The 15,599-nt window shown below is 42.3% G+C and overlaps 1 protein-coding gene and 1 pseudogene across 1 annotated transcript in view; both read left to right on the forward strand.

Annotated features, from left to right (window-relative positions):
- Positions 1 to 15,599, forward strand: part of Pdpr (pyruvate dehydrogenase phosphatase regulatory subunit) — a 44,654-nt gene that overhangs the window by 7,295 nt on the left and 21,760 nt on the right. The window contains 7 exon segments of the mRNA NM_001107430.2: positions 1,113 to 1,246; positions 9,687 to 9,768; positions 10,001 to 10,164; positions 12,170 to 12,291; positions 12,576 to 12,693; positions 13,633 to 13,782; positions 14,885 to 15,077. Coding sequence (NP_001100900.1) covers positions 1,113 to 1,246; positions 9,687 to 9,768; positions 10,001 to 10,164; positions 12,170 to 12,291; positions 12,576 to 12,693; positions 13,633 to 13,782; positions 14,885 to 15,077 — 963 coding nt within the window.
- Positions 1,624 to 8,146, forward strand: LOC134483672 (essential MCU regulator, mitochondrial-like; annotated as a pseudogene).

The following is a 15,599-nucleotide window of genomic DNA, read 5'->3' on the forward strand; positions in this document are numbered from 1 at the left end:
AGGTCAGAGCCATCTGTAACAACGGAGCCAGTGGATCTGATACCCTCTTCTGGTCCCTGGTCATGAAGCACACGTGGTATGCAGATATATGTAGAAAAAACACCCATACATATAAAAATATTAAATTTAAAAAAATTAACATGGCAGCTCACAACTGTTTGTAACTCCAAGATAAGATACCCTCACACAGACACACAGACATACATCCTGGCAAAATACCAATGTACACAAATAAATTATTTAAAAAATCTAAAACAACTATTGTATGTAGAGGGGGTATATGTGTATGATTCTCTCATCTACCTTTGTTTTGGGGGGCTGAGTAAGAGGACATTGGATCCCATTGCAGATGGTCTTGAGCCACCATGTGGTTGCTGGGAATTGAACTCAGGACCTCTGGAAGAGTAGTCAGTCCTCTTACCCACTGAGCCATCTCTCCAGCCCAGAATTTTTTTAATTTGTGTGTGTGTGTGTGTGTGTGTGTGTGTGTGTGTGTGTGTGTGTGTATACACATGTACATAAGTGCAGGTGCAAAGGAATCAAATAAGCAGGAGTTAACAGGTGTTTGTAAGCTACCGAGTGGGTGATGGGAACTAAACCTAGTTCCTTTAGAAGAACAGCAACTTCACTTAACTACTGAGCCGTCTCACCAGGCCTTTGTTTTCTGTTTATTTTTATGTGTATGACTATTTTGCCTATATGTATATCTATCTAGTACAAACATGCCAGGTGCCTGTGTGTGTTTGACAACCTACCACAAGTAGAATTACAGATGGCTGAGCGACTGTAGGTGTCAGGAATCAAACTGAGGTCCTGACTGCTGAGACAGTGTCACTGTGCTGTTCCGGCTGGCCTGGAACTTGGAGATCTGCTTGCCTTTGCCTCTAGAGTGCTGAGCTGAAAGGCGTGTGGTTTCTTACTTAGCTCGGGTTATAGGTGATTGTGACCCACAGTAGTGAGCCAGTGTGTGGTTGCTGGGAATTAAACCTGGCTCTTTTGTAATAACAACCAGTGCTGCTAATCTGCTGAGACTTCTCTAGTTCTGTAGCCTGAGCTTAGATCCACAGATACAAGTTGAGTCTTTGTAACAGTATTTTGCATCTATGCTGCAGGCTGGCTGCTGGCTCAACAAGGTTCTGTGCTGGCATCCTAAGCACTGCTAGGCATTCAAGCATTGAACAGAAGATGGCTGACTATTCAAACAAACTCTACCATCAGTTAGAACAAGAAACAGGGATTCAAACAGGTAACCTGCTGTTTATTGGCCTTCCTGTCTTTAAACCCCTACTTAGTAGTTACTTGTCTCCATCCTGTATTCTGATCTGATGATTAAGACTTGTGTTGGAGAGGGCTGGAGAAGCCTATGGTTGTGGAGTTTAAAATCAATAAACCTCATACAGTACGTAACAGTTGTATAGTCAGCACAACCCTGCTCTAAGTCAAGGTATTTTTCTGTGTTGACTGACAGGCAGATTACAGCAACAATATGAAATAACTGGTGGGCATGGAACAAAATGGGTACAGCTATGTAGGGGGAAGCCTCAACAGAACTGTTGGAAGGACAGGAATGGTAATAAACGGTATGATCCCATTTGATGACAGAATGGGTAAAGGGACTGTTAGATGGCAGAGACTGAGGGCAACTTCATGTTCTGGGTAGGTTTCTGGGTTGTTTGTTTGCTTCTCCCAGTCCCTGCCCTATCAGATCATCACCAGCTCCCTGTAGAGTAACTGAGCTTGGCCACCTAAGGCTCTGAAGTGAACTTAGTAAAAGTAGTTTCACAACATCGACCTTGGTTTTTTGTTTTTTTGTTTTTGTTTTTGTTTTTTTTTCCTTTTCCTTTCTTTTTGGAGATAGGATTTCTCTGTATAACAACTGTCCTAGAACATGCTCTGTAGATCAGATTGGCCTTGAACTCACAGGATCTGCCTGCCTCTGCCTCTTGAGTGCTGGGGTTAAAGTTTTGTACCACCTCTGCCCAGCTATCATTTTCCTTTTGTAGATTTATTTATTTGTATGTCTGTGCCTGTGTCCGTATGTGTGTTTGTACACATATACATGCACCTTCAGAGGCCAGAAGAGAGCATCAGATCCTAGTTTGTATGAGAAGGTGTTTACTTTGTGCAGGACAAGTGAGAGATTCCATTTTGGTTGGACTGAATCTGATGGCAGCATATGGTGCTTGAGTCAAACATTAGCCAGCGTTTGAGTCGGATGTGGGTCTATAGCATAGGCCAAGGCGGTGCACTGACTCCCAGTCTGGCTTGAGTTGCTAGTATTTTGTTGAGTTTTGTGTTAATCCACTGGTTAGAGTTCAGAATTACAGTCATAGGCTTTGTTTTTTTATAAGATTAGTTAGCCTAGGATTAGTTCTAGGTCACAGTCTAGAACCCCTTATTGGCTTGTCTTTTATGCTTGTGAGGCAGCAAAGAGTTGGGGAATAGTGAAGAGTAGTAAGGCAAGGAGCATAAGGTTTGCTCTTGTTACTTTCACTGGAGCGGACCAGTGATGGCGTGAGAGGAAGCTTGGGTGCTTTAGTGGTGAAGAGTTTCTGGTTTTTTTTTTTTTTTTGTTTGTTTGTTTGTTTTGTTTTTGAGCCAGGCTTTCTCTGTGTAGCCCTAGCTGTCCTGAGACTTGCTTTGTAGACCAGGCTATTGTTACACCCAAAGATCCACCTGCCTCTGAGCACTAGGACTAAAGGCGTGCGTCATCACACCTGGCTGAGATTCTCTGTTAAGTAGTGTACATGGGTCGGTGAAGTGGCTCAGTAAGTGGAAATGCTTGCTGCCAAGCCTGACAGCTTGAGGTCAATACCTGGGACCCTCCATGGTGGAAAGAGAGAATTGACCCCTACAAGTTGTCCTGTGACCTCCACGCAAGTACTATGGCACACATAAGCTCCCTCTGCCAAAAAAAATAAATACAAGTGTAATGCGTTTTAAAAAGGCAGAGAGCAGTATACATGTGTAAGCTACCATGGAACTGCTGCTGATTTTTATTTTTCTATTATTCGTGTGTATGATATGCCTGTGTATGTGTGGGGATTCCCTTCAGGCTTTACCATAGGCAGAAAAAAACATCCATGAAAAGGTAAGAATAAAACTCAGCTCAAGACGTCCAGAGCCTGGCCCAGATCATTGGACTTTAGCTATATTTAGGCACAGAACAATTTTGGAAAAAAGTCTCTAGATAACAATTAACTCAGTCCCGAGTAGACAGTTTAGACATGTTTACACTGAGCTTCTTTACAAAGTACATCTAGCTTCTTTCACAAGAGTAGGCACTGTTGACTCAGATAGTGCCCATGATTTAGGGGCTGGGGGTCTTGAGTGAGGTAAACACAACCCCTATAGGTGTCAGGATTGTCTGGGCCCTAAGAGACAGAAGTCACTTAGGCTGCTGTAAAGCACAAGTGGCATCACTTATGGTCTAAAAAGAGTGCTCAAGATTTAGGGGAAAAGATCTGGGATAAGTAAAAACAAAACTCTGGGAGTCAAGCCTGTCTCCCCAGTCAGCAGAGAACCTCCAGGTTGTAAAACTACATCATGTCATTCCAGGGAGAGCAGGTACCCATATCATTCCATTGAAGAGATAAGCTGTGACTTCCCTGGCTTCTCCAGTGCCAGGACACGTGTGCACAAAGTCTTTTTGCCTTTTACGGGTACGCAGAGGTCAGAGGAGACTCTCAAGAGTCGGTTCTCTACTTGCCCTTTGTTGAGGCAGGGTGTCTTATTTGTGCCATTCTGCTTACTTCAGATTAGCTCTCTCACCAGCTCTGAGAAGTTCTTCTGGCTTCACCTCCCATCTTGCCATAGAAATGCTGGGACTGTAGATGCTAGCCAGTGAATCCAACTCTTTCTGGGTTCCAGGGATTTAATTAAGGTTACCAGGCTTTCATTGCAGGCACTTTGACAACTACTGAAGCATCTTGCCAGCCCTTTCTCTGTTTTTGTTATTTAAGTTGAAGACACATATATAATTTAAATTTAATGAGAAGACTATGTATGACCTTGGATTCCTAATCCTCTTGCCACCTCCTTCCAAGTGCTGGGATTAGAGATGTGTGCCATCACAACCATAGTTCTTCCATTGTGACAGAATTTTGTCAAGTAAGTGGAACAATATGACTAAAAGTTGATAGTCTTTTTTTTTTTTTGGTTCTTTTTTTCGGAGCTGGGGACCGAATCCAGGGCCTTGCGCTTCCTAGGCAAGCGCTCTACCACTGAGCTAAATCCCCAACCCCAAAAGTTGATAGTCTTTTTTGGGGGTGGGAGGCCTGAGGATGTAGAGTAGTGGTAGAGTCTTTGCCTGATACATGTGAAGCTCTAAGTTTGATTCCTAAAAAAATTAGAAAATATAAATGGAAAGTAACAGGTTTTACTGTTTTAACAGTTTAACAGTTTTAACAAGCACCAGCTCTGTCAATCTGACTTAATTCCTGGGTCCTACATGGTAGGAGAGAATCAACTCTTCCAAGCTGTCTTCAGAGCTCTGTGTGTAGGGTATGGTATGTGTGCATCCACACTAAATATATACATACATACATACATGAATGCGTACATACATACATACATACATTTAACAATTTACTTTTATTTTTAGAAAATTATGTGTTTTAGAGTACATGTGCATGAGTCCTTGTGCCCACAGGAGCAGAGAAGTTGGATCTCCCTGGAGCTGGAATTATAAGAAGTTGTGAGCTACCTGATGTGGGTGCTAGGAATTGAACTCAGAATCTTTGGAAGAGAATTATGTGCCCTTAACTGCGGCCAGCTCTTCAGCCCCAAATAAATATATTTAAAGCTACTATCTGCTGTTTTTTTGCAAAATGGAAATACAGAAAAATAAATCTACTGAGATTGGTAGGTGGGAAACAGTATATAACAGCTGCAATCAGGAGTGATAGTCTAAGTCTATCTCTCTATAATTTTGGCTTTAAAGGGCTGGGTAGGACTGGAGAGATGGCTCAGTGGTTAAGAGCACTGATTGCTCTTCCAGAGGTCCTGAGTTCAACTCCCAGCAACCACATGGTGACTCACAACCATCTGTAATGGGATCTGGTGCCCTCTTCTGGAAGAGAGTGACAGTGTACTCATACATAAAATAAATAAAATCTTTTTTAAAAAACCATATGTAGCTGGGTGTAGTGGTGCATGCCTTCAGTCCCAGCACTCAGGAAGCAGAGGCAGATGGATCTTTGTGAGTTCAAGGCCAGCCTGGTCTACTAAATGAGTTTCAGGACAGCCAGAGCTATATAGTGAGACCCCTGACCCCCAAATTCATATATATATATTCACGATTAATTTTTACTTTATGTATATGACCTAGTTACTATTTTATTGCTGAGAGTAGACATCATGACCAAGGTGATTTATAAAATGAAGTGTTTAGGGCTGGAGAGATGGCTCAGCAGTTAAAGAGCACCCGACTGCTCTTCCAGAGGTCATGAGTTCAATTCCCAGCAACCACATGGTGGCTCACAACCATCTGTAAAGAGATCTGATGCCCTCTTCTGGTGTATCTGAAGACAGCTACAGTGTACTTATATATAATAAATAAATAAATCTTAAAAAAAAAAAAATGAAGTGTTTAGCTGGCAGGAAAAATGGCAGAAGGCAGGCGGGCAGGCATGGAACTGGAGCCGGAGCTGAGAACTCGCATCTGATCTGCAAGATGGAGGAAGAGAGAGTGTGAGACTTGGCGTGGTGTGGACTTTTTTAAAACCTCAAAGCCCAACAACCCCAGTGACACACCTTCTCTAACAAGGCCATGCTTCCTAAACCTTCCTAAATAGTTCCCAACTGGGAACCCAATTCAGCATTCAAATATGGTCTGTGGGGGTTGGGGATTTGGCTCAGTGGTAGAGCGCTTGCCTAGGAAGTGCAAGGTCCTGGGTTCAATCCCCAGCCCCGAAAAAAAGAAAAGAAAAAAAAAAATGGTCTGTGAAGACCATTCCCAATCAGACCGCCATACTGTAATGTGAGTATTTGCCTGCTGCAAGTGTTTATGTATGTATGTACTATGTGTGTATATGATGTATATGTACTGTGTGTGTATATGATGTATATGTACTGTGTGTGTATATGATGTATATGTACTGTGTGTATATATGATGTATATGTACTGTGTATGTATATGATGTATATATACTGTATATGTATATGATGTATATGTACTGTGTGTGTATATGTATATGTACTATGTGTGTATATGATGTATATGTACTGTGTGTGTATATGTATATGTACTATGTGTGTATATGATGTATATGTACTATGTGTGTATATGATGTATATCTACCGTGTGTGTATATGATGTATATGTACTGTGTGTGTATATGATGTATATATACCATGTGTGTATATGATGTATATGTACCGTGTGTGTATATGATGTATATGTACTGTGTATGTATATGATGTATATGTACTGTGTGTATATGTATATGTACTATGTGTGTATATGATGTATATGTACCGTGTGTGTATATGATGCATATGTACCATGTGTGTATATGATGTATATGTACTGTGTGTGTATATGTATATGTACTGTGTGTGTATATGTACATGTACTATGTGTGTATATGTATATGTACTGTGTGTGTGCCTGCTGCCTATGGAGGCCAAAAGAGGTTGTTGGATCTTTTGGGTGGTTGTCAGGCAACATGTAGGTTCTTGAAACTGATCGTGGGCCCTTTGAAAAGAGTATCAAGATCTTTTCACTGCTGAGCCATCTCTCCTGCCTCACTTTTGAATCGTTTTAACATTTATGTACTCAGATACATAATCTGGAAGGATGGGAAGAGACCAACAGTCTTGTAAGTGGGTAGCATTATACTGAAGCAAGGTTTAGATGGGGAAGCTTTTGACCATGGTATGTTTCTTTTTTCTATGTTTTGAGCTGGACTTGAACTCTTAGGCCCCAGTGAACCTCTTCCCAGCTTCTTGTGTATCTGAGACTATAGGTGCCCATTTTTGACCAGGGTATTTAAACTGTTCACGCTTAGCCTAAAGGCAGATATATTTGATACAACTGGCCCGTTTTGTTTCCTAAGGAGATGTGAACTCTTCTGGTTTTTTTTTTTGTTTTGTTTTGTTTTGTTTTGTTTATCTTTGGATTCAGCGAATTAGTAATATATGACAGTAACTGGAGAGTAAATACATTAAGGATAAAGAGAAGCAGGCATTTTGGTGTTGGAGAAGGAGGGTTTATTACTTGTTATGTTGCTGGTGACAGATTGCCTGACAAGCCACCTAAGGGTTTGTTTTAGCTTATGCTGTGAGGGCACAGATAGTGGGTACACAAGAATGAGGAAGGCATGGTGGCAGGAGCGAGAGGTAACTTGTCACCTCACTTTGCGTCTACAGTTTGGAAACAGATGAATGTTGCTGTCGTACTTGTCTTTTTATTTTATCTGGAACCCCAGCCCATGGGATGGTGTTTCCACATCAGAATAGGTCTTTGATCTTTAAGCCTCTCTGGAAATGGCCTCACAGACATCTCTAGACATTTGTTTTCTAGGACGTTCTAAACCCTGTCAGGTTGACAGTCAAGATTAAGCAGTAGGTTAAGATACCAAGAGGCTATGCTCACATGTCTGTGAACTCAGTATTCAGGAGGCTGAAGGAGGAATGAGTGCTGCCGGGAGTTCCCGAACAACTTGGGTTAAAGAGTTAGACTTTGTTTTAAAAACAGAACAGGGGTGGGTGTGGCTCCTGGCGAGGGGCGGGGCTGAGGGTGTTGTCCACTGCAGCTCAAAGGCTGGCCTGGGTATCAGTCCAACCTGGGGCTCTCTGGAGTGGGCCAAGGGGGAGGAGAAGTGGCAATGTCTACACTGTACCAGGTAGCTCGGGTCTCAGCCAGGTACCGTCAAGCTCAGTCATTTTGCCCAAGCCTGTGGAAATGTCATTTGGTCTTCTCTGTGTGTTCTCCATTGTGATCTCCTTTCTCTATATTGGGATACTAATTAGCAAGATCTTTGCTGCTCCACTTGAGGAGCTTGACATTTTTGTCCCAGAGGATGACGATGAGGACGGTGATTAACAGGGCACAGGGAGTGTAGGAGGAAGCACTAATGAAATGGTGGCATGCTCAGCTCCTTCCCTGTCGGCCAAAGGGTCAAGGAAAGCCCTCAGCCTCACCTCCTCATGGCTTGTGACAACAGCCCTGTGCTTTGGGACGTTCCCTCACAGCTGTCCACAGAGCACTGGAAATAACACGTAAGCAAATCATGAGTATATAATAAATGATCATGTATGATTTAAAAAAAAACCAGGGGTTGGGGATTTAGCTCAGTGGTAGAGTGCTTGTCTAGCAAGTGCAAGGCCCTGGGTTCGGTCCCCAGCTCCGAAAAAAAAAAAAGAAAAGAAAAAAAAAAAAAAAAAAAAACCAGAACAGGGAGCTGGAGGGATAGCTCAATGGTTATGAGCATTTTCTGCTCTTCCGCGAGAGAAAGAATATGAGAATGTAGCCATGCGGGCCTTTTCTATGCCTGCCCCAGTTCTGAATGACATGGAAGCTTCTATTCATTTATGAATGCTTAGGCCATACAGCTAGGCATTGTTTTCCACTAACTCGTAACTCAGTTACCCAGTTTATAGTCTCCTAAGTTCTGCCACATGGCTGGTTGCCTCTCTTCAGTTTCATCCATCCATGTCTTGGTGACTGAATCTCCCGTGCTCTCTCTCTCAGAGGTCCTCTCTGTCCAGAAGTCCCATCTCACTATTCTGCTTTTTGCCATAAGCCATAGACTTTTATTTTAACCAATCAGAAGGTGATGGAGAACAATGTTTATAAAATACTAGGTCAGGAGATGCTTATCAGTACCAAAATTTTACCTGTAATCAGATCTCTGCTGGTTCAGAAATCAGCATTTGGGTAATACAGAGACAATTGTTCCACAGTACATTAAAACAGTATCCCTACAAGGGAAAGCTGGTGAAATGGTTTGGTAGGTTAAACTTCTTGCTGAACTCATAGTAGGAGGAGAGAACTGATCCCTGAGAAGGTTGTCCTCCAACTACCACACACATGCTGTGGCATTTGTATATATACTCATCTAAATACATTAATATTAATTTTTTTGAGATAGAGTTTCACTATGTAGCTTTGGCTAGACTTGAACCTGCTATGTAGATCCTACTGGCCTTGAACTCACAGAGATCCTACTCACAGAATCTGCCTACCAAGTGTATGTGCTATCATATCAGGGCTGGCTATGAAAAATTTTTTTAAAAGAAAAAAATCAACATGAAAGAAGATGAACTAGAGATGGCATTGTGTCTTGGTTTGGGAAAAACCTTCCCACCCAAGAGGAATCAAAACTTATTAAATCACTTAATTCCAGGAAACTTCCAGCTGTAGAAAGGCTAGGGAGCCAAGATATAGGGGAGATGAATAAGCTGCCCAGACATTACTGCTTCTGCAGGACTCTTCAGTCATTCACCCGCTTACTCAAGACTGAATGTTCTAAGAAGGTCCACTCGCCTGTGTCTAGGTAATAGCTTGTTGTTTGGCTGTGTTGGGGAAGGAGTTAGAATTCTAGTTGACCCTCACAGAACTGTGAGCTGAGAGTAGTTATGTCTCTGATATGTTTGCACTTTGCTGGATGATTCATAATAGGTCTAACCTATAAATCTAGTAGATCCCATTGGACCACTCATTTGATTGACTTTTTTTACAGGTTACTTAAGGACAGGCTCAATCTCTCTGGCCCAAACTCAGGACCGGTTGATCTCTCTGAAGCGTATCAACTCAAGGCTGAAGTGCGTATGAGAACTACATACTCTTTTTTTTTTTTTTTCTTTTTTTTCGGAGCTGGGGACCGAACCCAGGGCCTTGCGCTTGCTAGGCAAGTGCTCTACCACTGAGCTAAATCCCCACCCCTGAGAACTACATACTCTTATTAGACTAAGACTGCACACCCCTCCTGACTTTGCATGCTTGACCTCTGTCAGAGAGCCCATAAATGTCATTGTCCCCTTGTGTTTTGTACAGTGTTGTAGGTATACCTTCTGAGATCATCTCCCCGAAGAAAGTGGCCGAACTTCATCCTCTCCTCAATGTGCATGATCTGGTGGGAGCCATGCACGTTCCTGAGGACGCAGTAGTGTCCTCTGCTGATGTGGCTCTTGCCCTGGCAAGTGCTGCCTCCCAGAATGGTGAGCAGAGTTTTGTCTGTTTATATGGCTGCTGCTGCTGCTGCTGCTGCTGCTGCTGCTGCTGCTCCCCCCTTCCTCCTCCTCCTCATCCTCCTCGTCCTCCTCCTCATCCTCTTCCTCCTCTTCCTCCTCCTCTTCCTCCTCCTCCTCCTTATTATTTAGCATGAGTTTGGAAAGAAGGGGTTATCTAAGAGAGTGTATCACAGTAGGACTAAGACCAGCTTAGTTATGGACAAAGAAAGGTATGAGATACTCAGTTTCCCAGTTTTGACCACTGCACTGTGTTGGGATCCAGGAGTCATTTCAGAAACCATACAAACGATCTCAATCAGACAAGGATAGTTTATTGAGCATACACCCCAGGACTGTCAGTCAGGGCCATGGTCCAGACTCAGGAACTGGACTGCGATCCTGAAGTAAGATTCTACAGGATTTTTAAGCCTAAAATCTACAAACACTGTGCCAAGTTATTCCACCAGTCAGAATTTAGGAATAGGGGATTTCCCTAGGAACATGTCTTTTTGTACATTTATCCTCCTCCTATTGGTTGGGGTATTCAGCTGTGGCAGGGGACTTGCCTTGTCTAATATTCATGTCCTAACTTGCCAACCAGGATGTCAGTTACCCATGTACGTGTCTCTTTTTGCCAAGTTAGGATGTCAGTTCCCAGGGAGGTCTTGGGAACTTAAACTATACTTGACCCCTACTCAAAATGGAAGTTTTATTCCAAATAGTTTCTTACATTGGTGCAAGTGTCACTCTTTTGTTAGGGTCCATCCCAGGGGTAGCTTATAAAAGCAAATACTGTAAAAGCTTATACATGGGTACAGGAAGTGCCACTGAGTGGTTGGTTTGGGTCCAATCTTATTGTGGGTAACTTTACAAAGAAGTAGTACTAACTTCTATCTTGATTGGTTTCCAAGGGCACAGAACATAACAGAATATGTAATCAACTTGGGCATGAGAAAGTTTCCTAGTAACAGCAGAAACATGAGAAAGTTTCCTTTTAATGGCAGGCTAGCCAGCTAACAGTTACCTAGGCCTTAAAATTCTACCTAGGCCTTAATATTTACCTAAACCTTCATAATACTGTATTTTTAAATAGTATCCATTTGTTCTAAGGAACTACTTGTGCTGATTAATACGTGTCAGACTTACGGGAGTCCCTGCTCTTGGATTTGAGAAGTGCCAAGGCTAGAGAATGGGTTGGGAGTTTAATCTATAGCTTACACAGGATCCGGAGTGAATTAGAGAATGACTTAATATCCAGAGTGTTACATATACTTTATGACTTATTATAGTGCTGAGAATTGGACCCAGTGCTTTGGCATGCCAGGCAGATAGATCCTCTACTACTGAGCTGTATGGCTTTGTTTTTTTTTTTTTTGTTTGTTTTGTTTTGTTTTTGAAGTAGGGTTTCACTGTATAGCTCAGGCTGGCCTGAAACTGGCCATGTGGCCAAACCTTAGACTCCAAAGTGCTGAAAGCACCATTGTATGTCACCGTACTGAGCTGAGGTTCGGTTTTTAAAGTATTGATCCAGCTTCTTTAGTACCTTTTTGGAATAGAGAATCAGCTTCAGAAAACTTACTTTTTTAAAATTATTTATTTTATGAATATGAGTGCTGTATCTGCATGTACGCCTTCACCCAGAAGAGTGTCATCAGATCCCAGTACAGATGGTTATAAGCCAGAATTGTGGTTGTTGGGAATTGAACTCAGGACTCCTGGAAGAATAGTCAGTGCTCTTAATGGCTGAGCCATCTCTCCAGCCCTCCAGAGACCTTAATATTGTAACATGAAATAATGTGCCTTCTTTTTCTTTCTTTTTGGTTTTCTGAGACAGTTTCTTTGTGTAGCCCTGGCTGTACTAGAACTTGCTCTGTAGACCAGGCTGACCTAGAACTCACAGAGATCCTCCTGCTTCCCAAGTGCTGGGATCAAAGGCCTGCAGCACCACCGCCTGGCTAATACCTTACCTTCATTTTTCTTTGTTTTGAAATAGGTGTTCAGATTTATGACCGGACAAGTGTTCTTCATGTACTGACCAAAAAAGGTCGAGTTACTGGTGTGGACACAGATAAAGGGCAGATCGAATGCCAGTATTTTGTCAACTGTGCTGGTCAGGTAGGTTGGCCACAGTACTACTGGGTTTCTGACTTTATTTAAATTTGGACTTTTTACTGTGGAGGTAGAAGATTATCATTTTACTGGTCTCAGATACTATACTGCTTATTTGGACTGGGTAATCCTGAATTATATTCTAAACCAAAAAACCTATACTTAGTCCTCAGCGATGAGCAGCTAGAGGTTTGGTAGTCTTTCTCCACATTGGGTAAGGTAATATCATCTTAGTCAGCAGCTACTGACTGTGTTTCTGTTCCTCTTCTCCCGCAAACTGCCTGCTGTAGTGGGCGTATGAGCTGGGTTTGTCCAGCGAGGAGCCGGTTAGTATCCCGCTGCACGCCTGTGAGCACTTCTACCTTCTGACTCGTCCCTGCGACGCCCCTCTGCAGAGCAGCACACCAAGTGAGGACTTGTACTTTTTCTTTCTTTCGTTCTTTTTAAAAATAATTTCATCTCCTTGCTAGCGAGTATCTTGTCCTTTGAAAGGAAAACTTCATTAAAGACACATTTCATCTAGAGAACTTTTTTCTTTCCTGGAGCATGTAAAAGGCGGGGAATTCAAGTCTGACTTTTCTTTGATTACTTCTTAGGAAAAAATAGCCAAAATGAAGATGCCATTAAGGATGTTTTTGGGTTTTGGTTTTTTGTTTGTTTGATTTTTTTGAAACAGGGTTTCTCTGTAATAGTCCTAGCTATCTTAGACTCGCTTTTTAGACCAGGCTGGCCACAAACTCACAGATATCTACTTGCCACTGCCTCCTGAGTGCTGGGATTAAAGGCATGCACCATCACTGCCCTGCTTTGTTTGTTTGATTTTTTTCTTTTTAAAGATGATTTTAATCCCTAATATAGTTCATTGAGAATTTGGAATATAACTTTTGTACTTTTCAACTAGAATGGTATCAGTTGTATAGGTAGTCTACATACTTGGTGATCTAATGGTTACAAACATGGAATAAAGAAAAGGGGGTTATTTTACTTCTTTGTCTGTCTGTCTTTCTCTTTCCTACCCTCCTCCCTCCCTCCCTCCCTCCCTCCCTCCTCCCTCCCTCCCTCCCTCCTCCCCTTTTCTTTTGGTGTTTTGAGGCAGACAGTAGCCCTGCCTGTCCTGGAATTCACTCTGTAGGTCAGGCTGGCCTCAGACTCCACCTTCCACTACCTGCCAGTGTTAGGATTAAAGGCGTGCACTACTGCTGCCTGGCCTTCAAGGGTGCTCTAAGACCAACGGATGCCTGTATTTACTGGATGCTGTGATGTTGGTAAGGCCAACATCTAGGGATCTAGATGGTCTCTAACCCTTGTTCTTTTCCTTTGTCCCACGTCCGTGTTCTTTTCCTTCAGCCGTCGTGGATGCGGACGGAAGAATTTACATTAGGAACTGGCAGGGTGGCGTCTTGTCTGGAGGCTTTGAGAAGAACCCAAAACCTATTTTCACTGAAGGCAAGAACCAGTTGGAAATTCAGAACCTTCGGGAAGATTGGGATCACTTTGGTATGTGAAGTAAATTACAGCAACAATGCCTTCTACTTATCTAAGATCTTACATTTGTCAGGGTGTCTTCATGAATGGTTTTTTATGTATTTTTAAGACAGCTCCAGAAAGTACAGTAGTAAGCATAAAGAACAGTCTAGAGTTTGCTTGAACTGAGGGTGTGGTTACTGCTGAGATCCATGGAGGCAGGGCCTACAGATTTGCTTGATGAACCTGACTTACCAGTTAGTCATTTAAGTCACTGCTAAAGCTTTAGACTAGAAGGGAAGGGGTCTTTCTTTTTGTAAGACTTAATGCAATTGAAGAGGTTTCTACAAAGCTGGGCATGGTGATGTATTCTTGCTTTTAATCCCAGCATATGGGAGGCTGAGGCAGGAGGATTGTGAAAGTAAATTATTTTGCTGATGTGGTCTTTATTAAGACTAAGTAATGTTGTCTTTTTGAATAATTATTGTAGTTACATGGTTATAAGTTGAAAGGGTATGAAAAGACCTCCTGACTTTTCTTCCATCCTTGGTGGGTGTTACAAGAATAAACTGCTGCTTATGGGGACTAAACCCTCGTGTCCATCAACCAGTCAATCCTGTTTGCTTCTGTCACCACTGTCCCATGGTGATAGTATAGAACAAAGTGCAAGCCCATGCTTCATCCATCTTAGTATAGGAAACACTGTCTTTCATGGGAACGCTAGCTGGTCTCTAAGACCTTTCCCACACGCCTTGACCCCTTCAGGATTGCTGTTTGTCGCCTTCTGTGTTTTTGTTGTGTGGCTCCTTGCCTTTGTAAAGTATGATTTTTCTGACTCTGAAGGCCAGGCATTTTGTAGGTGTGTTCTGTAATCCCACCAATTTTCATCTTTTAGTAACCAAATGACTCTCAGAAAAGTTTCCTCTAAAGAATTTTTTAAGAGGAGTAAAAAGGGGGCTGGGGATTTAGCTCAGTGGTAGAGCGCTTACCTAGGAAGCGCAAGGCCCTGGGTTCGGTCCCCAGCTCCGAAAAAAAAGAACCAAAAAAAAAAAAAGAGGAGTAAAAAGTACAAGTACTTGAAAAGTTTAATTCCCTAAAGGTGAGGACTCTGTTTGGGTTTATTTTGATTGCTCAGAGCCCCTGTTGAGTTCCCTCCTGCGCAGGATGCCAGGATTGGAGTCTGTGGAGATTTTGAAGTTGGTGAATTGCCCTGAGACCTTCACGGCAGACATGAAGTGCATCATGGGCGAGTCCCCTGTCGTCCAGGGCTACTTTGTCCTGGCAGGGATGAACTCTGCTGGCCTGTCGCTGGGCGGAGGAGCTGGAAAGTAAGTCTGTTCTACGTTGTCACCTGTGGACACCTCAGCTTGCTAAGTTCTTCCCTTTCAGATTGTTCATTGTTAATACGGTGTGTGTGCAGACAGTAATGTAAATAACGGTATGTATTTGAGAGTTATTATCTTCATGGTAATTGCTTTATTCATATTCCATAAATGTTACTAAATATAATGCTTTAGGAACTCAGTCATTTAGTTAGCCACAACCTGTGGAAAAAATTTTATTTTAATTTTTCAATTTCAACAAATGTTTTGATTGCGTAAGGTTAGGAGTAGCCAGGTATGGTAAGTGAAATAGGCAATCATGCTAGGCTGTTAAAGTTTTAGTTTAAAAATAGGTTCTTAGAAAAATCAGCTGGGAGTGGTGCTGCATGCTTTTAATCCCAGTTGGGAAGCAGAGGCAGGTGGATCTCTGTAAATTTGAGGCTGGTCAAGACTACATAGTGAGACTCTGTTTTGAAAAAAAAAGCCAGTCACAGAAGGATACAAATATTGTACAGTTCTATTTATGTG

The sequence above is a fragment of the Rattus norvegicus genome, chromosome 19 (genome assembly GCF_021556685.1).
Source record: "Rattus norvegicus strain SHRSP/BbbUtx chromosome 19, alternate assembly SHRSP_T2T, whole genome shotgun sequence".
NCBI classification, from domain to species: domain Eukaryota; kingdom Metazoa; phylum Chordata; class Mammalia; order Rodentia; family Muridae; genus Rattus; species Rattus norvegicus.